A 26,316-nucleotide genomic window follows, 5' to 3' on the forward strand; every position below is an offset into this window, starting at 1 on the left:
TATCAATGTAAGTCCATCAGTTGTAATCAATAACCCCTCTGGTGGAGGGTGTGGGTGATGGGGGAGGCTGTGCGTGTGGAGGAAAGCAGTATACAGGAAATCTCTGCACCGTCTGCTCAGTCTTTCTGTGAACCTAAAACTGCTCTAAAAAATAACAAATAAACCTATACACAAACAAAACCCTCCAACAGCTCTTTATCTCCTGGAGACTAAAAGCCAAAGTTTTTGCAAGAGCCTACAAAGCCCTATGTGATCTATCTCTGTCCATCCTGGGACCTCTTTGCCCTCATCCTTGCTTTTCTCACACCAGTCAAGCACACTACTGGGGGCTTCTCTGGTGTTCCAGTGGTTAAAACTTCATGATCCCAACACAGGGGGCTCATGTTTGATCTCTGGTCAGGGAACTAGATCCTACATGCCGCAACTGAAAATCTCCTGTGCTCCAACTAAGGCCCGGCATAGCCAAATAAAAAAAATAAAGTATACTCCTGCCTCAGGTCCTTTTCACTGGCTATGTCCTCTGTCTGGAACATTCCTTTATTAAAAAATAGCCATTTATTTATTTCTTCGTTGGCTGAACCTTTAGGCATGTGGAGATCTTGGTTCCCGGATCAGACAGGGGATGGAACCCGTGCCCCCTGCAGTGGAAGCAGGGGAAGATTCTCAACCACTGGACCACCAGGGAAGGCCCCTGTCTGGAATGTTCTTTACCAAAATATCCACTTGGGTCATTCCTTCTTTCCCTTGAAATCTTTGTTTAAGTATCACCTCCTGAGGATAGTCTACCGTAATCCCCTATTTTAAAATCCAACAATCTCTGCACCCCGAATATCTTTTCCTGTTTTTATTTTCCTAAAGTACTAATACCTCTCAAATATTACATAATTTAATGATTATATTTCTTGTTTATTGATGTTCTCCTCCCATTAAAATAGAAGTTCCACAAAGACAGAGCTTTTTGTCTGTTTTGCTCATTGCTGTATCCCAGTGACAACAGGCCCAGCAGGCAGAAGGCACTTAACACACCTCTGGGGTTTTTGTTTTCAATTTTTGGCTGCACCCAGTGGCATGCTGGACCTTAGTTCCTCAACCAGGGATCAAACCCGCTTCCCCTGCACTGGAAGGCAGAGTCTTAACCAATGGACTGCTGGGAAAATCCCTTAACAGATATTTGTAGAATGAATGACTGGATTCCATGACTTGGGAGATGGCAAAGTGCTTTCTTTGTATCCATCCTCCTTGGATCTTCATGTCAAACTTGTCAGGGAGATTCTCCCGCATTACGGAGAAGAAAACGGAGGCTTAGGGGCTGCCACAGCTGAGCTGAGAGATGGACTTTCCAGGCCTCCTGACTCCACATCCAATGTTCCTTAGTTTTGACCTTATGATTTTTCCTTCAGGCATGGAGACATTTTCTGTTTTTATATAGTAAAATTATCAATCTTTTCTTAAATGGTTTCTTCAGGACTTTGAAAGATCTTCCTCACTCAGAGAATATTTAAAATTCTATCTTTTGGGCTTCCCTGGTGGTCCATTGGTTAAGAATTCACCTTGCAATGCAGGAGTCACCGGCTCTACCCCTGGTCTGGGAAGGTATCCCATGCCACAGAGCAACTAAGCCCACATGCCACAATTACTGAGCCTGTGCTCTAGAGCCTATGAGTCGCAACTACCAAAGCCCAAACACCCTAGAGCCCGCTGTCCACAACAAGAGAAGCCACTGCAATGAGAAGCCTGCGCACCGCAGCTAGAGAGTAGCCCCCACTTGCCACATCTAGAGAATAGCTGTAGGTAGCAACGAAGATCCAGTGCAGCCAAAAATAAATTTAAAAAATTCTGTCTTTCCTTCTTCTAGCACCAGGATTTCAGTTTTTACATTTAAATCTTTGGTCTATCTGGAATTTAAAGTTGTGTAATTGGATTCCAATATAGATTTTTTCAGATAGCTAAATGGTTATCCTTGCACAAGTGGGAGTGTATATGTAGGATATAATATATAGGGGAAAAATCCATTTTCTACACAGTTTTGAAATGCCATCCTTATTATATATTAAGTTCCTGATTTACTTGGGTCTATTTCTGAACTTTTTGTCCTGGGCTATTGATCTGCCTGCTCATGTAGAGTCAGGTTTTACTGAAAAAGGAGAAAAAGAAAAAGACACTACAATAACAAAACAGGCTATGATAGGAAATGAGTACTCAGTTTCTAAAAAGAACCAAATGAAATTTCAAAAATAAAAAATAATTTTTGATACTGAAACCCTAATGGTCAAGTTAAACAGTAGACAACATCTGAAGTCACAGATCAATCTTAATATCATAAAGCAAAATAACCAGACATTTATGGGCCTCCAGCCTAAGCAGTATGCAAAAAATTCAAACCTGAATCTGATCAAATTTCTTGATCTAATTACCAGCTCATAGGAAATACAAGGGACTGGGGAGCATATTAAATGACACCGTGGGGACAGAATCAGCAAACTTCTTTAAAACATTTTTTAAAATTATTTATTTTTGACTGCACTGGGTCTTTGCTTCTTTGCTCAGGCTTTCTCTAGTTGCGGGCTTCTCATTGTGGTGGCTTCTCTTGTTATAGAGTATAGGCTCTAGACACTTGGGCTCAGTAGTTGTGGCCCCTGGGCTTAGCTGCCCTGCGACATGTGGGATCTTCCCAGACCAGGGATCAAACCTGTGTACCCTGCATTGGCCAGGAAGCCCTCAGCAAACTCTTGACTATGTGAAGATCCACAGAGTAAACAAACCAGTTACTTTAATAAATAAACCTCAAAGGGGGAAAAAAAAAGGAAGAAGAAATCTAAAAATTAAGAGATTGAAGAGATACAACCAAAGGACATAGGAGGACTATGTTTGCATCCCAATTAGAACAAACCAGTTCTACAAAAATGTATATGAAATACTCAGGGAAATTGAACATGGACTGATGATTTGATGATGTAAAGGAATGTTAGTATTTCTTGAGTTTAGCAATAGTATTTTGGATTTATATATATATATATATATTTAAGTCTTCATATTTTAGAGATAAACAGTAAAATATTTGTGGAAAAAACTATGATTCTGAGATTTGATTTAAAATATACAGTGGAGCAGTGATCATTTGGTAATGTATAGAAGTATCAAATCACTGCGTTGTGTAATAGGAACTAACACAGTGTTGTTGGTCAACTATGCTTCAAAACCCAAATAAACTTGTAGATAAAGAGATCAGATTTATGGTTATCAGAGGCAGGGGTAGGGGGAAAGAGGAACTGGAGAAAAGAGGTCAGAAGATACAAACTTCCAGTTATCAGATAAACTAAGTATTTAGAATATAACATACAACATAATTAGTATAATTAACACTGCTGTATATTCTGTATGCAAGTGAAGAGAGTAAATCCTAAGAGTTCTCATTGTAAGGAAAAATTTTTCTTCTTTTTCTTTTATATGAGATAATGGATGTTCACTCAACTTATTCTGGCAATCATTTCATGATGTATGTAGGTCAAATATGATTGCTGTTCACCTTAATCTTACACAGTGCTGTATTTGTTTATCAGTTAAACTCAGTAAAACTGAAATAAAATAATTGAGTCACAAGGGCAGGATGCATGGTGGCTGAGAGAACAGTCATAATGAGACTGGCCACGTATTTATAAGCTGGATAAAAGCTATAAGGGAGTTCCTTATACCAGTCTCTCTACTTTTGTATGCTTACAAGTTTCCAAAACAGAAAGTTTCAACAGATTAGCCAAACCATTGCCTCTCTCCTAGTTCCAAAAGAGCCATAATTCTTCTGGCTTAAAACAGGATAGTCTTGGGATTTCCCTGGTGGTCCTGTGGCTAAGACTCCATGCTCTCGATGTAGGGGGCCTGGGTTCGATCTCTGATCAGGGAATTAGACCTTATATGCCACAACTTAAAAATCCTGCATGCTGCACCTAAGACCCAATGCAGCCAAATAAATTTATTTTTTTAAAGATATAGAATTAAAACAAGCAAGATAGTCTTCAGCCTTGATATTTGGTCTAGAAGCTTATTCTACCCAGACCTCTCCCCCAGGATTCACTTTCTGCAAGGAGATGGGATGAAGGTCCAGACTGGAATCCAAATCAAGTCTTGACTTCTGATAGCTGATAAGTTTCCAGAGAAGAGGGACAGGAGGATCAGAGCCTTAGGAGATGCTCTGTAATAAGAAATGTTCTTCATGCAGAACAGAACTGAGTTAGGGATGCTCCTTACCAGCAGGAAGATCCTGAAAAGTCAGCCAGTCACAGACCCCAAATGCACAGCCTTATTACTAATCCAAGAAATGCAAATGAAAAGAATAATTCTTTGTATCATATTAGTAATAAAAAAAATCATAAAGCCCCCGTGTGGATGTGAATGTGGAAAAAGAAGAGTTCTGATACATTACAACCTGAATGGAAACTGATGCAACCCAGCAGCACGTATCAAAATCTGACCCAGCAACTCCACTACCAGGGATTTACTTCTAAGATGAGAATCTAAGATGTGCACAAAGCTTCAGTGTCAAGGGTAATTATCAGAGAGGAAATTTACAGTGGGGAGAAACTGGAAGCAATTTAAATATCCAGTGTGGAGGTTTGAAAATACACCCACAAATACTTGGACTTCCCTGGTGGTCCAGTGGTAAAGAATCTGCCTGGTAATGCAGGGGACACAGGTTTGATCCCTGGTCCAGGAAGATCCCACATGTCTCACTGAGCCACAGATACTGAGCTCGAGAGCCTGTGCTCAACAAGAAGCCACTGCAGTGAGCAGCCCCCGCTCACCACAAAAAGAGAAAGCCCCGCGCAGCAACAAAGACCCAAAGCAGCCATAAGTAAGTAAACAAACAAAAATACATATACTCACAAATTCTGATATTGCTTCTTTCAGGACAAGGGGTTTAATTCCCCTTCCCTTGTGAGCTGTTCTTGCAGGGCCCAACTTCTAATGAATAGAGTATGGTGAAAATGATGATGAGTTGTGACTTCCTGGGGTAGGTCATAAAAGATACTGGGGCTCTTTCTGTTGGAATGATTTGTCCTGGGGGAAGTCAGTGGCCGTGTCAAAAAGACTCACAGCCCCAACAAGCGGCCCACACAAGGAGGACCTAAGACCTCTTGCCAACAGCCATGTAAGTGAGCCATCTTGGAAGCAGATTCTCCAGCAGCAGCCAAGTCTAAGATTGCCATAATTACAGTCTCATGAGGTCCCCTGAGCTAGAACAACTCGGTGAAGCCACTCCTGAACTCCAGTTCCACAGGAGCTGTTAATATTTTTGGTTTAAGCCAATTAAGTTTTGGTATAATGTGGCACTGTTAACCAAACTTTTAGAAAAAAAAAGAGACCAGACTGAAATAAAAAGGTGTGTATTTGGGATTTGTTAGGACTGCAGCCTGGGAGACACAGATTCAAGAAGCACTTGAATTGCCTTCCATTGGCCTACAAAATGGGGGAGGCTTATAAAGGCAAAAACTGTAAGGTTAGTTACACAGGTTGTTTATCAGGATTTTTTTATTGTATGCATTAATTATATTGAAAAATACTATAAAGTACTTTTTTAATACCTGAAACTCTACAAATAAAGAGATAACCATATTTAACATATTGGCATATTTGCTGTCTTTTTTGTTTCATTCATGCTTTAAATTGATTTATATTTTGACCTCCAGCTTTATTTCTATCATGACCATTTCCCCATACTATTATATATGATAAGTGTAATTTTTAATGACTTTGTACACCACTGTGTGGATGCACCATAATTTAATGCATCCTCTGTTGCTGGAATTATTATCTATTGCTGTATAATGATGACAAACTGAAATTATAATGAAGCAATCACAGTTCACGTGTGCATACTAAGTCCCTCAGTCGTGTCTGACTCTTTGCGACCCTATGGACTGTAGTCTGCCAGGCTTCTGTCCATGGGATTCTCCAAGCAAGAATACTGGCGTTGGATGCCATGCCCTCCTCCAGGGGATAGTCCTGACTCAGGGAGCGAACCCCTGTCTGTTACATCTCCTGCATTGGTAGGCAGGTTCTTTACCGCTAGTGCCACCTGGGAAGCCCCATTCACAGTTCATGTGTGAAAGTCGCTCAGCTGTGTTTGACTCTTTGCGACCCCATGGACTATACAGTGCATGGAATTCTCCAGGCCAGAATACTGGAGTGGGTAGCCTTTCCCTTCTCCAGGGGATCTTCCCAACCCAGGGATCAAACCCAGACCTCCTGCATTGCAGGCAGATTCTTTACCAGCTGAGCCACAAAGGAAGCCCAAGAATAACTGGAGTGGGTACCCACTCACAGTTCAGGCACACACAAGTGGAGTGGGTGACCACTGAGGATTTGGTCTCAGACACATCTCGGCAGCACTGAAAAACTTGAACTTCTTTGAACTGTACCAGACCCAAGGACATCGCCAGCACCTACTGCTGTAACCTTATGATCTCAAGGTCTCCCCTTGTAAATATGCAACCATTTTGGATCCCAACCAGTTCTAAACAAGCACTCTTACTTCTTTCCAGCTCCATTTATAATTCTTCATTTTTATCATAAGCACCTTGGCTCCCTGGAACTCTCACCTTCTGATAAGATTTATCTAAAGTGAAGTCGCTCAGTCATGTCCAACTCTTTGCGACCCTGTGGATGGTAGCCTACCAGGCTCCTCCGTCCATAGGATTTTCCAGGCAAGAGTACTGGAGTGGGTTGCCATTTCCTTCTTTTATTTCGAAAACGTTAAAAGATTTGATTTGTCTGATCAAATACATACTAGGTAAACTTCCTCCTGGTCAAAAAGTGCCAAGGGTGGTTTTTTAAATAACGAGTCTTTTTTTTTTCTTTTTCATCTTGTATAGAGAAAGGTGATGACTCTAATACCAACACAACAGTTGTAGAATGTGGACTGGCAAAGGGTCACAGCCACTAACAGAACAGAAAAATACTCAAAACTACTTAAGTAGCAGCAAGAGTGAAAAACCACCTGATTCTGTGCTGAGCAGGAAGTTAAATGCCAATCAATTTTGACATATTACCTCAATGTTCTAATTCACAAACAAATCTCACAAGGCTTATCAATATACTGTCTGTAAGTGTTCACTCACTCTTCAAATTTCATGTATCATGCCTGACTTAACTCTTTTATGCAGTTGTCCAGAAACTTTAAAAAATTATAGTAACTCATAAAACTTACCATTTTAACTATTTGTAAGTGTGGTGTTAATTATGCAACTCATCTCCATAACACTTTCATCTTGCAAAACTGAAACTCTACACCCATGAAGCAGCCACTCCATTTTCCTCCTCCCCAGCCTGACAACTATCTTGCTACTTTCTGAGTGTGACTAGCCTAGATACCTCATGTGAATGGAATCATACACTATTTACTTGCTTTCCCCTTTGTGACTGGCTTATACAAACATTGTAGCATGAGTCAGAATTTCCTTCCTGTTTAAGGCTGAATAATACTATGTTGTATGCATGTACCTTTTGTTGCTTTCACCTTTTGGTTATGGCAAATAATGCTGCTGTGAACATGGGTGTACATACGATCATACAATGGCTTTAACAAAACTTCAAATAAAATGCTGCATAATGAAGTACCAAGTGGCAACTCAAGCTTCCCTTGTCCTTTCAGCCTGATGAATGAGATTTTATCCAAGAAATGGCATTTCAAACAACAGAGAAAAGAGCATGTTCAGAGTCATGGAGATGAAAAGGAAATAAATTTAAATTCAGTAACATCAGGGAATTCCCTGGTGGTCCAGTTGTTAGGACTCTGCACTTTCAATGTTGAAGATGCAGGTTCAATCCCAGGTCAGGAAACTAAGATCTCGCAAGCTACCTGGCTCGCCCAAAAAATTTTAAAAATTGGTGATATATATATATATATATATCATCAAAGGTGGCAGGTGATGAAGTCAATGGTCTAACATTCATCAATTTTCTTCATAATCTGGTTTTATTTCCTGTAATTGTTTTCAGTGCTTTAGATTCATGCTGTTTCATGGTGGGTTTTTAAAAAGACCTAACCTGACCCCACCTTTCATACGAAGAAATGAAACACAAAGAGGCTTATAATAACACATTTCAAATTCCTACTGTTAAGAGGCAGGGGTAGAACCATAACCCACACCCAGGGTTTTTGCCACTGACAGACACCCAGCAGAACTTTACCTGTCTCATCACCCATTCTCAGCCTTTGCGTGAGACTAGGGAAAAGAAGCGTGTGATTACTTTGGTAAAGTCCCCAAAGCCCTCTGCATTCATGCAGTGCTTGTGTTTCCAAAGTACTTTCATAAGCACCGTCTTCAGGTGCTGTTACCAAGTGTCTCCTCTGCCACACGTCTCACTAGAAGAAGTGCACCGCTGTTCTAGTTCTGACAGTTTCTCTCGTGTTGTTCACTAATAAAAAACAGTCTGTGATGTTTAAATAGTCCGAAGTCCCAACCAAAAGTAAGCACAATTAAACTGGAAACAGATACACTATGAATGCAGGAACACTATATTTATTAAATCAATAATTCATTTTTAGCAATACAAGTACAGAATATATCACAATGCTGGTTACAAACATACTTAGTATGGTTTAATGGTTACAAATAATGGTGGGCACTACAAGTTTGTGATAAGGGTGATATGAAAGGTCATTCTGACACAATGAAGAATTGTCTTTAAAAAAATCCTTCAATGACCTTAGATATTTCTATAGAAATTACTGTGGCACTATTAGTGGGGATTTTCATGTAAAGAATTGATAGTGAACTGCTTTTGTTTCAGTAAGAGCTTTTTGAGTCTATTAAACTAAAATCCCCGGTTGCTTAATAAAGTATAAAAATAGTACTGACCTGGTAATATTTAATAAAACAAAGCATTCATTCACATCATAAAAGTAGAACTAAAGTGAAGTTTTTTAGTTACCATGGCAACAGATCTTCCCATAAAAGGAATCTACAGAAACGAGTAATGTTACACAAATGGTACCTGCAAAGTTATTTAGTGATCCAACACTTGTGCACCACAAACCAAGTTTTCTAGATATCTATATATAGCATATATTTTTAATCTTAAATTTTACTTTTGAAAAAAAAAATGTGCACTTCAACAAACTCACTAAGGCCACTCATGCTATAGATGCCTAGGACTGCAATTAAAGAAGAGCATTATTTTAACAAATCCTCAAGCACACTCCTTCAGGTCACCAATAGGGTAAAACCAGTTTTCTGCCTAAAACATTCCTGAGATTTGTGGGCAACTACTAATGTTCAAGCTGGAGATGAATTAAAATGTCAGATTAAAAAAAAAAAAAGGTATTTTCTAGCAAGAACTGAGGTCCTCCAAGAGGTGAAATATATATGCTAATTCTTAGAGCAAAAATAAAACTCTTAGAGACGCTTTTACTTATATTTTTCCAGTAGTAACTTTGCCATCCAGAAAAAGAAGTTTGGAAGTAGCCAGGCTACAGATTCAAGGGAAAAAAAAGACAGAGTGACAGTTTAATACAGGTATCCTCCTCTTTCTGAAAGTTCACTTTATGCTACTTTGCTTTTATCAAAGACCTGCATTAGCACCTGTTTTTACTAACTGAAAATAGATCCAAAAAGGAGCGTCACTTTCACGAAAAAAGGTGAACAGCAAAGCTGGCATTCAGCATTTGTCTGCATGTAGCTGTCAAGAAGGCAGCGGCAAAGAGCAGCAGGAGTGGCACCGCCACGCTCTCTTCCTGGAACTACGTTCGGCATCTCAGCTTCAAGCCGCCACAGCTTTACCTGTGTGAGCTTCTGCGCTTTATCTCATTTTGTGCATCTATTGGCAAGATGTGCCCTAAGCTAATCGCTGCTCTGCTGTTCACCTGTTTTGGCGTAAAGAGGTTTCGTGGAAACACTCTACTTGTGGACAGCGGAGAAAGCCTGCTGTCCCTCCTGCTACTTAGCAAACCACTCCTTCCATCTGTCAAGTATGGTCCAAAGTTTCAGTCATGTTCTAGGCATGTCTTTACTGTTCAGCATTCTGTCTGCACCGTCAGGAGCAGGCAAATGGCATGATATTTATAAGATTGCAGCTGCTTGAACTAGCTTTCTCAAAATTATGAACTCTTCTCTAACAGGCTAAGAGTGTTACAAAAGTCTTTGTCAACCTTTCATTTTCACAAAACAAAGCACACCTGCATGGAGACTATTCCAAAGCTATAGCCAGCTATTTCTGCTGAACGGAGACAGAGCTCTGATAATGATAAGGGTCCTAATGCTTTGGGCAAAGTCAGCTTTGGCGACCCATAAAAATTACGGCCTAAAAAACCCCCAACTGGCTCTCTGAAACTGAACAAAGGAGTGATTGACCACCTGTGTGGTACAGGAGTGTTACAGGGCTCCTTGATGCACCCAACTTGAGTAGCACCAAACTTCAGGAAAAAAAAAACCGAGTACAAGAGAGAACAAAGTCAAGAAAGGATGAGACCAAAGGCCTCTTATTTAATATTTCTTTGTTGAACTGCCAGAAAAATCTTGTAAGTTGGTCTATGGTTTCTTACACACAACCCCACCATATACAAAAAATTTGTTCAAGCAACTGGTTATTGTGAAGTAAATTTTACTTTCTTTGAGACTTTTTTCCCCTACCCCCATAAATCATGATGATATTCACCTCCCTAACTTATCCTAAACATTCCTACTAAAAGGATTAAACCCACAGTTAAAATTATTAGGGTATTATTCTTCATTAGAACCAGAAATAATAGCATATTAAGTTATATCACTATCAGAAACTGGCAATCTCTTTTCTCAATCTAGAGTTTCTGCATTAAGTATACGGATTTACAGAAAACTACATTAAAGCAGTGGCAATATGGCAAACTATCAGCAATGATTTTTTTTTTTTTAAGAAAAACTGGCTGCCATTTAACATCACCCTGTGATCCTAGGCTTCTAAATACCATGTTGCTTTATCACTGAGTGTGATCTGAGTTCAAACTGAATTCGAGAAGATGAGGCCTTAAGTCATTTGCTGGATTTTATCCTAGGAAATGCTGTATATGCACAAAACCAAAAATACAGATTAAAAAAAAAAAAAACTTCATATGAAAACATACGTTTCAAAATATTTATTGAAAAACAATTTACCATGACATTCCTATACCACAAACATACCACAGGACTCTAAATAACCAACAAAAGTATACAAAGCCTATCCTTAAAATCTTTGGAGGTATTAAATATATAGGCCCATGAGGATAGAGCTGAGTAACTTAAAAATGTTAGTTCTCAGTCACACAGACTATTTGGTAATTAATAAAGAGGTGCCTCTTGGCATTAGATTGCAATTAACTGGGAGGGGGAGGTGCAGGTGTGCCAACGTGCTCTTTTCCATTAAAAATAATTCAGTATGAGGATTAAACCCAGGTTTCAAAATCACACAGCTATCATCTTAAAGACATCTGGGCTTGTTTCATTTCTTCTACCTCCCCTAGGGAATCCCCTACTGGGGACTTAAAAACAGTGGGATCATAACTAACAAGATGGCAAATAACAGCTTTAAACAAGGTTATATTTGGGAAGGCCAAAAAAGTGTTTAAAATCGAATTGATCTGAAATTTCCAATTACTTTTTCTGCACTCCACGTGGTGGACAGTTTAGATTTTCCCCCCCCTTCCACCCCAACATGCCTGTTAAAAGAAAACCCAAATTCAGCACACATCCACTCACCCACAGACCACTCCAAGCATTAGCCAGGAGCAACAACTCTTAACAGCCAAGTCATGAACCCCTGAAAATAGGGGGAAAACCCTGATTCTTAACTATAGAGGCACCAAACAGGCCACTATAATAAGAACTGAGGTAATGGCAACAGGCCTTTTTTGTTTCTTGAATTGCTACATGTTACAACTTCTCAAATTTGAATATTACCTCAACATTAAATAACTTGACTGGCTTAAATGAAAAATCCAAACCCAGTAAATAGAAAGACGAGTTAGTGAAATAGATATATCATTAGGGGAAACCTTTACATTTGACTCTTGAATTTCATATAAAATGATCTACTGCTTGCAATATTTTTTTTTATCATAAATATGAAGGATTTCTAAGAATCGCTTATTTGGCGGCATTTGTTTTTCCATTAATCCCCATAAACCAAACATTAACCTAAAATTCCCATCTGGACATGAGCTATTTCATGACTCAGCCAATATACTTGCAAACTGCGTTATCAGGGTAGCATTTAAAATGAGAGGGATGGCTGCAGCAGATATTTATAGACTTGCTTAGGGCATTGCCATCTGTGTACCTTGACTAAAGATATGCCACTGAAATTGCCAAATTTCCCTAATTTGGTGTCTAGTACATGAATACAATTTTTGTATTATCAGTTTTCATAATACATCTAAATGAAATCATTCTACGATAAAAGTAAAGGCAGGGGCTAAAATCATCATCTAAAACCTCTGGTCCAAATAACCCCTTTCTACATTAGGCTGGTCCTTTTCAGATCCTCCTGGTCCTGTTAAGCAAAAGCTATCAGAGCATCTTGCCTTTTTGTACCCCAAAAACACACAACAAAACCAAAACAACCAAAGAGTTAAAATTGCTGGTTTATCAGCTTTTCTATTACTTACAGGTCAACACTGGTCCAGTTCAGATGAATCTGACAGTCCTTCCCCCTTGTCATACAGCCCTGGAGTGGCTGTATCCATTTCTCTAGGTAAGGCAGCCAAACCTAAGTCAGGATGTCCCTCTGCTATTAGTACTTGTGTTAACTTTTCTATACTGTGTATAAAGATTTTCCCCATAAAATTTCTTTACAGTACAGTATTGAATACCTCCTCACGGAAGAATTATATGTTAAAAAGTTGTTAAAATCATCCTTACATAATAAGAATGCAAGTCTTTTAAACTCTTAAATAGTTTTATTTAGGGGTTCTTTTTTTCTTTCAGGCTTTCTGCAAAATGAATTACTTTTTTTTAAAAAAAGAAAACAAAAAAATTCCTGTTGTTTGTTCTACGAGGTTGAAAATATGGGCCAGACTACTTATACATGCGGTACATGCTGAATATAACTGAATATATGCTTATTCCTACGGACACTCTGCAAGAAAGGGATCACCCAAATAGGGTCAAAGGACTGGACCAGTGTTTCAATGCAAATTCCAGCCCCCAAAAACAACATGGTTTTGATTTCACAGTATGAATTCCCTGGAATCTGGGAAAAGGTAAAATTAGTTAACTGAGGTCCTCCCTCAGCAGCTCGGTCCCTCGACATTCTGAGCAATCAGGAAGGACTGCACCACTTCCTCAGTGGACTGGGGGCTGGTGTTGACGTCTTCAAGAGCATCGGTCACTGAATACTGCCGATCTCGTAACCGGTTCCAGTTAGACAGAACATTGTGATACTCAAACACTTTCTCGTAATTTCCAACAGAGTTGTAAAGTTTAATGAGACCTCGGTAATCATATTCCAGTCCACTGTAGCCTTCACCAAAAAGTTTCTTCCCTGAAAGTAAACAGAAAAAGAAATGAGGCTCAAATAACGAAATAACAAGTATTTCCTGCAACACAAGCTTAGTTCTTTTAAATAGGGTGTCTTTGTTTTATTCCTTTTAAAAGGAACAGATTCAATTAAAAATTTTTTTTATTGAAATACAGTTGCTGTACAATATTGTGTTAGTTTCTTGCTATACAGCAAAGGGAATCAGTCATACATACATACATATATATACACATATCTCCACCCTTTTTGAGATGTCCTCCCCATTTAGGTCACCACAGAACACTGAGGAGAGCTCCCTTTGGGATACAGTGGGTTCTCACTAGTTCTCTGTTTTACACACAGGAGCGTGTTTACGTCAGTCTCAAACTCCCAATCATTCCACCCTCCAGTTGGAACAGATTCAATTCTTTTATCAGTGTTTACTGACACAGTCTTACCCACAGCCTACTTCTAAGACTTAAAAAAATATTTCTCTTGTCTAAGGTCATTGGTCTCTCTAGAACAAAACTATAAAATTTCATAGTTTGAAGGGAGTTCATAAAGAGCTCAAAGCTCATTTACAGGGCATGCTGTTTTTAAAAAGGCAAAGTACCTAGAATATGCCACCTTTTATGTAAAATAAAATATTTATGTCTCTGAACATTTATGCCACAAGATATACAGAGGAACGACGCTGGTGGTCCAGTGGTTAAGAATCCACCTGCCAATGCAGGGAACACAGGTTCGATCTCTGGTCTGGGCGGATCCCACATGCCTTTGGGCAACTAAGCCAGTGAGCCACAACCACTCTACAGAGTCCAAGCTCTAGAGCTGTGAGACGCAACTACTGAGCCCACGTGCCACAACTACTAAAGCCTGCATGCCGAGAGCCCAGGGTCAGCAACGAGAAGCCCGTGTACTGCTATAAGACCTAGCACAGCCAAAAATAAAAAACAAAAACAAAAACCACAGAAAAAATAAACGAGAAACTAACAAGGCCGGTTACTCACGGGAATGAGTGGCGAGCAGAAATTAAGGGCAGTCACACATCTGTGAGAAGACCTTTCTATATAGTTGACTTTTTTTTTTTTTGGTCATGCCATGTGGCTTGTGGGATCTTAGTTCCCTGACCAGGGATGGAACCCAGGCCCTCAGCAGTGACAGTGAGGAGTTTTAACCACTGGACTGCCAGGGAACTCCACAGTTCTGACTTTTTAGAGTATTAGTATTTCACAGTCAAATAATTTAGCAGACTAAATAAAAACAGGGAAATGTTATACAAACATAAGCAAATGAACATAGTTCTCTTGTAAATGAGTAACTCACTGATAGCAGGTGGCAGGGAGATAAGTAACCTAAGTAAATTTTGAACACAGTATTCTGATTATATACCTTCAGGTTAAGGACAAGGTAAACTGTAAATGAATATTAAGCTCTAAGCAGTAACTTTGGTTTTCATAGTACTATGGGTTAACAATTCTAAAACTACTTTATGTGTATTGTAGGGTTAAGCAAGATAATATATTATGGATAATGAGGAATCTTCACATACGTGGATATATGATTTGAGGCAAAGGTAGCACAGCAGAGGGGAAAGACAGTGTTTTGAAAAAATGGCCCTAGTCAACTGTATATCCATACAGAAGGGAAAAAGGAAGAGGGGAAGAAATTTGATCACTACCTCACAAATTTCCAGAAGATAATCTTCCAAAAGAGTATCTTCTGACTTTGGGGTAGAAAAAGATTTCCAAAACACAATTTACAAAGTGTCAACCATAAAATAAAAGAGCGATATTTGATTACATTAAACTTTAAGAACTTTTGTTCTTTGAAAGGCACCATTAAGAAATAAGCAGTAGAGGGACAGTTATCTGCAACACATTTAACTAACAAAGGGCTTGTTACATCTGAAGTATATAAAGAACTTCCATAAAAGTGACAGACAAATTCAATAAAAACATGGGAAGAGTTTTAACAGGCACATTAGATGATGACCACAGTGTCTTATTTTGTGATAGGTCTGAACTGAAAACAATTCAAACGTTGTGAATATCAACTAACAGTAGAATGGATAAATAATGATATACTAATTCAATACAATATTACATGGGCCTGGAAATTAACAAGCAACAGTGATATGAACAACACTTATGTATTTCACAATTGATGTTCACCAAAAGAAACCAAGCATATAAAAATATACATTGTATGATTTCATTTATATCAAGTTCTAAAAGAGGTAAACTTGGTCTACATTAAAAACAGGAGAAGGGTGAGGATGGGCTAGAGAGTGTTTACACAAATATTTTAAAATAACTATTTTTGCCTTTACTTGACACACTACTGTCATATTTCTTATTACTGGCTTCAATTATCAATAATCTTTAGCAAAATGTTTTAGAAGACTGCTGAGTGGCTCCTGGAGATCCTCTGGAGCAGCTCTAAGCTCATTTAAGTCTTAATAATAACACTTCCCTATACAACATATAAGACATGTTGATCTCTTATCAATTAAAACAATTTTAAAGTAACATACCAATTGCTATAGATCGCAAATAAAGTTTCTCAGCATTTTCATACTGATTCATGTCATAATTATATAAAGAAGCCAGATGTCCCACTGAAAGGGCTACTTCATAATCTTCTTGACCAAGAAGTTGTTCTTTAATCTGAATTGCTTTGATGTGCATCTCTTCAGCTTCCTGAAAAATAATCAAGTTGTAGTAACCATTAGGTTATACTTTTTATTATGTCAACAACTCTTATTCCAATTAGCAACGTTCTTCTAAATGCCAAAAACAGCTTATGGATGGCATAAGGTAATCTGATCAGAGAACACACTACACTGTTCCAAAAGTTGCCTACAGGAAGCATCACTGGCTTGAGGAAGCTATGCACATAAGCTGATGAAACACTGAAATACACCAAAATGACAAGAGAAAAACGTGTCCTTGTAATAAAAAGCTGTTAGGAGAAATTAACGTCAAAATATTCTAAAATGAAAACTTCTTTCAATTTAACATACTCCAAAATTTAATTGAACTGTGTTAAGAAACTCTATACTATATTATTTTACATAGAAGTATATTTATTATTTCATTTTTTTGACAATTTTTATCTCAATAAACTAAACAGGTTAACTGAGGAATGTGTAAACTGATTTTCAGATAAAAATGAATGTCTTAGATAGCAATTCTCATCCCTTTCTTATTGTGACCCTATAGTGAACAATAATAAGAATTTATAACCCAAAATTCTAAAAGGGTACTAAATCCAGTACATTTTAACCACTACAATTATATAATACTTGCATTAACTTACATTTCTTGCGCACCTAACTACATGTCAGGCATTCTGTTAAGTGTTCGATTTAAACTATTAGCTAAGAGCCATGTTTTAAGTCTGATATATATATTTTTCTATGGTCTGTATTTCTGAATTTTATTTATATTTTGACTGTGGTTTTTTACTAGCTATTTTCTCAATTCCTATGTGAAATAATGTGGAAGTGTAATAAATGTATACTTTATAATTTAAGATTACTGAAGAAGCATTACTTAAGATTTATTATTCACACTGTACTTTATTACCTAAGATTACTTAGACAGAAAATACAGTAAAATGTGCTCCTACCTTAAATTTTCTCATTGACTGATAAAGTCTTCCAAGGTTTCCATAGTGTTTTGCAGTTTGTACATTAAATTCTCCAAAAGCTTTTTTAGCTAGTTGGAGTGAAGACAGGTGCAAATCATGAGCTTCTTGAAGCAGCCTCTGTTCAGTTTCTTTATTATGACAGTCAATTGCAATCTCCTCTAAAATAAGTGCTGAATAAGAAGGCAATAAAATCAGTGCACTTTCAAACCATGTATCAAAGCTCATCAGAACATAAACTTTAGAATTAAATTTTACAAATGTTACTTGTATATACTTATATATGTTTATGATTTAGAACCATAAACCATATACCATACCAAAGAACTGGTAAAGATGAGCGTATTCCATTTTAATGAAAAAAAAAAAATACACTTTTGGGGTCATTCTATTTTGCATAGTATAATGGATTTCAAATGTAAGAAAAACAACAGTATACAACAAATTATTTTGCAGAATTACTCTCTATTTTACTAGATCGGTTTGCTTTGCTGACGTGAAACTGTTTTTTAAGCAAACAGAAGAAAGACAAGAATGAAAAGGCAAATTTTTTAAAGTTGTGAAACTGTGTCAAGGAGTACTTAACCACTATTGAAAACTTTGAAATCACATTCTGCAAACTATACAACCTTTAACCAAATAGAAGTAAAAAAACTGGTTTCCTCCTAACTCACTTGACCAGTCAAATCAGATAAGAAGATAATTTAACTTCAAAGTCCTATTTGAGACCCTCAAACTCCATTTAAAGTCTTACAAATACATATTCTTTAACCAGGCAATTTTATTGCTAGAAAAATTGCCAATGTGCACAAAAGTAAGAGATTTAGTTCACTGTAACATTTTTAAAGAACAATAGGTTAAGATAGGTGCGGTTAAAAACATTAGAGAATTAGAAAAAACATCAGAAAAAAGGATATATACCTACATGTATTGAAATGAGAAAATGTTTGTACTATATTGAGTGAACAAAGCAAAGATTACAGAACTAAAAAAAAAATTATTCACTCATCTCAGTCTTCGAAGAAAGAAAAGTCTAAAAAAATATTTGCCCATATGTTGATTCTGGATTGATGAGATTTCAAGTAACTTAATTTTTTCTCTTTTAATTCTTGGCATTAATCGTGTATTACTTGCATGACTTCAAAAATGCAAACCTAGATGGGAGGTAAAGCCTAGCTCCAGAATTAAGGTAAAAGTTATTCATCATGCAAGGAATTACCACATGGGTGACCCAATCGTCAGCAAAATGAAAGGCCCTTGGTAGTGGCTGCAGAAGAGTTAAAAAGGAAAGAAGAAAGTGGTATGTGGTAAGAGCCTTACAACATTAAAGGTAACCTGATATGAAACTGAGTTTCAGAATCTTGCACAATAAGGTGAAGGTATGCGAAAACCCATCTTCAGGGTCACTGTGATTCTTCAATCCTCCCCTTAAAAGAAAGGAATGAATGAATGAAAGGAAAGAGAGAAAGGAAGGAAGAGGCAAGAAAGAGGAAGGAAGGAAGGAAGAAAGGTATTCTAGCCTATTAACAATGTTGTATGAGAGAAGGAAACAACTTTTCATTATGAACCACTGGAAATTCTTAGAGATGTGGGCAAATATGTTAAATCAGTGATTGGCTGTTTTAGTAATATACAGTCTAATTCTGAGGAAATAAACAAATATTCCTACTTTATACCATATACCATCAATTTTAAAATGTCAGAGAGTAGACATCTATTATAATTGACAGCTAAAGAAATCTTAAAATACATCTATCTATTTATCTATCTATAGGAGACTGGATTACAAAGGGTACCTTTCACCCTCTTTGAAGAAGCCAAAAGAAGATGATCTTCAGGTAGGATGTGGGTAATGATACCAATAGCTCTTTCTGCATGAAACCTGCAACACAGAAGATAAATTCTGGCATTTCTTTTATATTACAACTAATTTAGGCATCAAAAAAACCCCATAATTTATAACATAATACTGGTAGAATTTCTAAAACTAGCTGTGGTAAAGGACTAGTTTTTTGCTTTAACGTTCCAATCTTTTGCACACTGAGTTTCCCCCCCCCCTAATTTATTTTTATTTGAAGGATAATTAAATGAACTTTTAAACATCCAGTGGATTCCCATCTATCTACCTCATAACCAACTGTGAAATTACTATCACGGCCCACAAGGCTTAATACAATATGATCCTTTCACTGGGCTACCTCTCTGACCACATCTGCTACCATTTTCAGAGATAATTCCCTCTTTCCCTTCTAGCCACATAGGAATTACAGTTTTCTGAACATGTAAAGCACGTTCTAGCCCAGGATTCTTGCATTTGTTTTACTGTCTCTCTGAAATGGTTGTTCCCTGAATATCCACATGGTTTACCCTCACTGAAGTCTTTCCAGATCAGCCTATACAGAAGATCCTAAAAAAATCTACCATCACTCTCTAAACTCTTAGCTTATTTTATTCTTCTTCACAGCATGTATTCTCATCTGACATGTTTGGTTATTGTTTCATGGCTCATCTTGTCAAACAGAAGGCAAGTTATTTGTCTATTTTATCTGCCAGTTCCTCTCAAACAACTCCATGCCTTCTAGTCCCATCTTTCTTGGACTGCAAGGAGATCCAACCAGTCCATCCTCAAGGACATCAGTCCTGAATATTCATTGGAAGGACTGATGCTGAAGCTGAAACTCCAATACTTTGGCCACCTGATGTGGAGAACTGACTCACTGGAAAAGACCCTGACGCTGGGAAAGATTGAAGGCAGGAGGAGAAGGGGACGACAGAGGATAAGACGGTTGGATGGCATCACCGACTCGATGGACGTGAGTTTGAGTAAACTCCAGGAGCTGGTGATGGACAGGGAGGCCTGGCATGCTGCAGTACACGGGGCCGCAAAGAGTTGGGCACGACTGAGCGACTGAACTGAAGTAATCATCAATTTTTTCAGATCTATCTTCCAATTTGCTGTCTCTTTAGCTGTATTTAATCTGCTGTTTGTCTACTGAATTTTAATGTCAATGACCATTTTCCAATTCTAGCTATTATAATTTGTCTTCGTAGTGTTTATTAACATAATTCATACCAACACAATTTAAAGTGTACAATAGGAGGGTTTTGGCATATTTCAGAGTTATGTACCCATCACTATTAATTTCAGAATATTTTCATCCCCCCCAAAAGAAACCTTGTGCCCATTAGCAGTCACTTCATTTTCCTCCAACTCCCCCCAACTCTAGGCAACCACCCATTTACTTTCTGTTTCTACAGGTTTGCCTAGTCTAGACATTTCATACAAATGAAATTATATACTATGTGGTCCTCTGTGGCTGGCTTCTTGCACTCAGCGAAGTGTTTTGAGGATCCGTTCCGGCTGCAGCCGTGTCAGCCGCTGTGTCGCTGTGGGGCTCTGGCTGCTCTGTGCGCACGCGCGGCATGAGTCCCCCGACCAGGAAGCGCGCGCTCCCGCGGTACACGTGCAGAGCCTGAGCCCCTGGGCCAGCAGGGGGGCCGCATTTCCCTTGACTGCTGAAGCACAGGCTCCACAGTGCTGCGTAAGCTTTAGGTGTGCCACAAAGGGACTCAGGTACACATACAGTTCCCTCGGTTTTTTTATTTTTATATCTGCCTTTTTTTCTTAATTTTCCCTCTGAAACACTACTGATTCCTTCTCTTATATCAGTGTCAGCAATTTTTTTTCCTATACAGGGCCATACAGCAAACATCTCAAGACTATGTGGTACACACTCTGTCCCAACTATTCAACTCTGCTGTTGTAGCATAAAAGCAACCACAGACAAAACCTTTATTTTGCCTTCAGGCCATAGTCTGCCAACCCATTTATACCCTTAGTCATCTAAGAATCCTTACTTTATAGCATCAACCAAAATGTTCTGTTAACTGATATTTTTAGTGTTCTAATCTTGTTCATCACGTCTTCTGACTCACTCATAGAGAAAATGTTCCCTTATTTAAAAACATTTTTTATGGTGAGTTCATCTTAGGTAGAGTTAGGTCTATGGGAAGTCTGTATGGCTTGGACTGAAGGTTAATTACCACCAAGAGCTTTGTATTTTCTCCTTAAAAGCATCCTAAGAGAAATCAGCAGTCTCAAAGTACTTCTTAATGTTTTTCTCAGTTTGGGGTTTCCTGTATGCATGATGCCCAAATACAAGGGAGAAGTCTATAGCCTATAAATTCCCCTATGAGGCTCATTTTGTTCAACTGAGAGCTCAGCCTAAGATGGACAAACTTCCATGTCACCTCTCTTGCCAGTGGGCAGTTTTTCCCCTTGGTCCACCCTTTCCCTGAGGGTGTAGCTTTGATCTTGGCTTCAGTTTTAAGTCACAGCCTCCTGTGGGCTAAATGCCTTAAAACCAGGACTGGTATTCAACCAAGGTTATAGAAACTTCTAAGACCTTCTAAGCCTTCCTACCCCAGAACAGTTACACCATAGTTCATGCCTAACCCTTTCTGGGTTTTATTTCTTTATTGGCCCTTGGGGATTTCCTCTCTCTCTTACAAGCTCATTTATACATTAAAAGATGATTGTCATATTATTCAGTATTTCTGCATGTTATGAGCAAGTTTGTACACTATTGTATTAGTCAAGGAAAGATTATTGAAGGAGATACTTAAAAAAAAGACATTCTATATGGTGATATAAAAGTCTCAGTGTCAAACCACATAAGATCTAAATGAATGGCTTATAAATTGGGATGATTTTAAACGCCTTCAACAACATTTTAGGGATCTTGTTAAAGTTCCAGGAGGACAACTTTAATGTATTAATTTATACATTAAATAGTACTGTGTTAGGGAAAAAGCAAAACAAAATGAAACAGCAATAGCATTTAATTCCTCATGAAAAGGAAAGTAGAACTTACAGTGCATTGTCAAATTTCCCAGAGCTATACTGGTGAACATAAGAAGAATAAGCCAAGTCTTCGTGAGCTGTTGCTACGTGAATATTTTTGCCACCAAACACTGACTGCCGAATGTCAAGGGCTGCCTGAAAGAGTCAAGAAAATAACTGATAATACTGTGAATCCTTAGAAAACACTACCTTGTTAAATTAAGCATTCTAGTGACTTAAAAATATATTTTATATACTCAACCCCATCAGTTTTGGAAAAAAGTTCTGCTGTATTTAGATCATATGCGTGCTTAGTAGCTTCAGTCGTGTCTGACTCTCTGCGACCCCATGGACCATGGCCTGTTAGGCTCCTCTGTCCGTGGGATTCTCCAGGCAAGAATATTGGAGTGGGTTACCATTTCCTTCTCCAAATTTAGATCACAACAGAACATAAAAGTCATCCACAGCTTGATTTTCTGAAGAGTAAGTCTGAATTAAAAGGCAATGGCTTAATGATAAAAGTCATTCACATGTCTTAGGAATTACATTAGTGTTTTTTCTCTATATCCTCTTCAGAAATAAAACTAGGGATGCTTTGTCCAGAGTGATGGCATAACAAATCATGTACCTAAGATTGACTAGGGCCTAAAATAACTGTTATCTACCCTCCTTGCTACTACAAAGGCAGCTATAATGATTTGTGCTAAAGTAACAACAAAGACATCATCTGAGTAAATGAAACAATTGAAAACTACTCTTAAATACTGACCCACAACTCCAAACTTCTTCCCTAGAGGAATCTCTTTAATTCCTAAAACAGTAAGTTTTAAGAAGTTTTACTTCTTTAATTCCTAAAGAAGTTAAGTTTTACTTCTGTTATTATTTAGTAAAATAATGGTGTGCCATATATGAGGAAGGGCTCCAAGAGAGTTATTTTTAGAGTGGTTTATACATCATAAACAAATTATAGGTCAGCAAGTCAGTTTAGGTTGAAAGAAAAAGTGTAACTATTAACATACCTGATAAATTGCAACAGACTGACAGATATTATCTACATTGAGTAAGTAGAACCCATAATCTAGCAGTGTATCAGAATATTTTGGGTGTTTGGATCCAAAATGATCCCTATAAAAAGATACAAAACTATTAGGATTTAAAGTAGAGAGAGACAATTTTAAATGGTATTTTTAATAACAATCACGTACCGTGCCAAATACACTGCATGTTTAATTAACTGCTCTGCTTTCTTAAATTCACGTTTTACAACACAAGCCTAAAGATGAAATGAAAACTTGTTAAATAACTCACAAACAGTTAATGAATGTGTTAAAACAAATACGGTTTATATATTCAAACTATAATGGTTGAAAAGAAAAAAGCATCTTCAAACATAAATAGAATGGATCAATTTGTAATTTCTTTCCTTCCAAGTATTTGAAAACTCCACTATAAACAGATGTGTACATATCCTGGGTAATTATAAAATTAAAAATTTTCAGTCATGCCCAAAACTAAACTGTTATAACAAAGTTATCTTAAAAAGCTCATATATTCCCATTCTTACATGTTATTAAAATAGTGGGGGGGATTGCATGTATATTTTTGAGATTAATTCTTTGTCAGTTGCTTCATTTGCTATTATTTTCTCCCATTCTGAAGACTGTCTTTTCACCTTGCTTACCGTTTCCTTCGTTGTACAAAAGCTTTTAAGTTTAATTAGGTCCCATTTGTTTATTTTTGCTTTTATTTCCATTACTCTGGGAGGTGGGTCATAGAGGATCCTGCTATGATTTACGTCAGAGAGTGTTTCGCCTACATTTTCCTCTAGGAGTTCTACAGTTTCTGGTCTTACATTTAGATCTTTAATCCATTTTGAGTTTATTTTTGTGTATGGTGTTAGAAAGTGTTCTAGTTTCATTCTTTTACAAGTGGTTGACCAGCTTTCCCAGCACCACTTGTTAAACAGATTGTCCTTTCTCCATTGTATATTCTTGCCTCCTTCATCAAACATAAGGTGTCCATAGGTGCATGGATTTATCTCTGGGCTTTCTATTTTGTTCCATTGATCTATGTTTCTGTCTTTGTGCCAGTACCATACTGTCTTGATGATTGTAGCTTTGTAGTATAGAAAAAAAAAAAACTAAATGAAATATATTGCTTAGCTCTACTAAGCAATGTCCTGGGTGTTTTACACACTATGCTTCATTTAACTGAAAGAAGAAAATCTACAATTAAGGTCTCTGAGGTACAGAGATATTAATGAAGTTAATAGTACTTCAAAGAGATGCTTTTTGGTGAGCGTATTTATCTATACTTAGAAAACTTCATGGGAAAGGGCATTTTCTATCTAGATTGTTGGGTGGCAAAACCCGCTTTCAATTCTATTAAAAAAAATTAAAAAAAATTAAATATGTTATTTACATCTAAAAATAAATAAATAAATAAAATAAAACAGTGGGGGTGGGTTTGGGGGGGGACGGTTCACCATTATTTCCTGAAGTATTCATTTATATCCCAGTAGCTTAAAACTATTTTGTAGTTTTCCATCTAGTAATCTTTAAATGTACAGAATTCCAAGTATTCCTATGACTTCTTAAAATGTTCTGATTCATGAGAAAGTCAGTAGACTCTAACTCTCTAATTATCATTTGCATACAGAAATATAAATCTTGCACATAAATTAAGCTGTCTTTATATTAAATGCATATTCAATGTTTTAAATTAAAAACATATTACTGTGTCTTCTAGCTCGCTTAGACTCTTCTAAATCTGTCATTTTAGAAAAATTCTTCTAACTGAAATTTCCATAGGTAAAACCAACCAAAATGGAATATTCAAAACTGAAAACCTCTGGGAAATACTATATCTGAAAATTATATCAATGCTTTAAAGCTTCAGTTTACTACAGCAGCAATTTAAAAATATTACTAAATGGCTTCAAAGACTTAATTCATTCTTTTGTTTTAACCCAGTAAGAAGAAACATCAAGTAAGTATTGCCCATTAGGTCAAGAACAGAAAGCTATCACACTGTGAGACTGCAATACTGTGACTGAAAGATTTAATACTAGGCTATCCTTTAGGAGAAAAGTGACCAAAGCCCATACAATCATGGCATAAGGAATTCAGGTTGCTGTAAAGGTTTAAGAAGCAGCCAGATTCCTGACACTGAGCAGGATTTAGAGAACAGATGCTGGTATCCACGAGTGTGCAACACCCAATTTTGTAAATAGCAGGTGGTGGTGGTGGTTGTTCGGTCACTCAGTCGTGTCCAATTCTTTGCGACCCCATGGACTACAGACCACCAGGCTCCTCTGTCCCTGGGATTCTCCAGGCAAGAATACTGGAGTGGGCTGCCATTTCTTTCTCCAAGAGATCTTCCCAGATCAGGGATCGATTCCATGTCTCCTGCATTGGCAGGCAGATGCTTTATCACAGAGCCACCAGGGAAGCCCCCAAACAGTAGGTTAATTAACACAAATTTGAAGCTTATTAAACTTTATAATCCACTTAATAATTTTAACATATTTACCTTAGAAGCTTGTCTTAAAACATCCACCACGACTTTGACTGGTAAGCTTGTTGTGATTTCTTTCATTGCCTCAATGCACCATTTGTATGCCTAAAAAAATTTACAGAAGAGCAAACCCCGTGATGTATCAAATTGACAATATTCAATGAAATGCTTAAGAATTTTTCCTGCAAGCTTTCAAGTACCTGAATAAGAAGACACACAAAATATTTACACTTAAAATTTCCTCTCAGAGGCTGAGTTTTCTTAAAAGTATGTTTGTTACATTTTAATTTGGATATGTGACACATATTCAGGACATCAGAAGCATGTTCTTTCTGTCCCAGAGCCTCTGCACACACCATTTCCTCTGCCTTACAATACATTCCCCTCCTTCCTCCAACCCCCTAAACCACCTAAGTTGTCCTTCAGGTTTCAGCTCTGGACAAGGTTTCCTGTACTTTCCTCCCCTACTATAACACTTCTTTGTTATATTGTTATACTGTAATTGCTTGTGTAGCTGAGTGTTCACTTTGTGCTAGCTATTGTTCTAAGCATTTTATGGGCAGTAATACAGTTAACCAATACAACACCTCTTTGAGACAGTACCACACAATGTGTTAGCACCTAGGTATCTAGTAGGGAACAAAAGATAAAATGTTGTTCATCTCTTAGTGCTTAGTTAGGGTGGAGGGTGGGCAAGCAAAATAAATTATTCTGGATAGTAAGAACTGCTTCAAGGAAACAAAATAGTATTACAAAAGGATCACAAAAATGTGGGGAAAACCACCTGAAAATTAGAAAGCAAACATTTTTCTTCTTCTATAAGCTTCCACCTCTTTCAT

At 37.5% G+C, this 26,316-nt stretch overlaps 1 protein-coding gene across 1 annotated transcript in view; it reads right to left on the bottom strand.

Moving 5' to 3' along the window:
* Nucleotides 1–11,092: 11,092 nt before the first annotated feature.
* Nucleotides 11,093–26,316, bottom strand: part of APPBP2 (amyloid beta precursor protein binding protein 2) — a 61,359-nt gene continuing 46,135 nt past the window's right edge. Inside the window, exons 6-13 of the mRNA XM_081584988.1 lie at nucleotides 25,493–25,582; nucleotides 23,167–23,234; nucleotides 22,981–23,086; nucleotides 21,993–22,117; nucleotides 18,915–19,000; nucleotides 17,101–17,291; nucleotides 16,004–16,169; nucleotides 11,093–13,491 (exon numbers count right to left, since the gene is read on the bottom strand). Coding sequence (XP_081441114.1) covers nucleotides 13,238–13,491; nucleotides 16,004–16,169; nucleotides 17,101–17,291; nucleotides 18,915–19,000; nucleotides 21,993–22,117; nucleotides 22,981–23,086; nucleotides 23,167–23,234; nucleotides 25,493–25,582 — 1,086 coding nt within the window. The 3' untranslated portion in view covers nucleotides 11,093–13,237. The remainder of the gene's footprint in view (nucleotides 13,492–16,003; nucleotides 16,170–17,100; nucleotides 17,292–18,914; nucleotides 19,001–21,992; nucleotides 22,118–22,980; nucleotides 23,087–23,166; nucleotides 23,235–25,492; nucleotides 25,583–26,316) is intronic.

Source organism: Giraffa tippelskirchi, chromosome 3 (genome assembly GCF_054371585.1).
Source record: "Giraffa tippelskirchi isolate mGirTip1 chromosome 3, T2T-mGirTip1v1.2.pri, whole genome shotgun sequence".
NCBI lineage: Eukaryota > Metazoa > Chordata > Mammalia > Artiodactyla > Giraffidae > Giraffa > Giraffa tippelskirchi.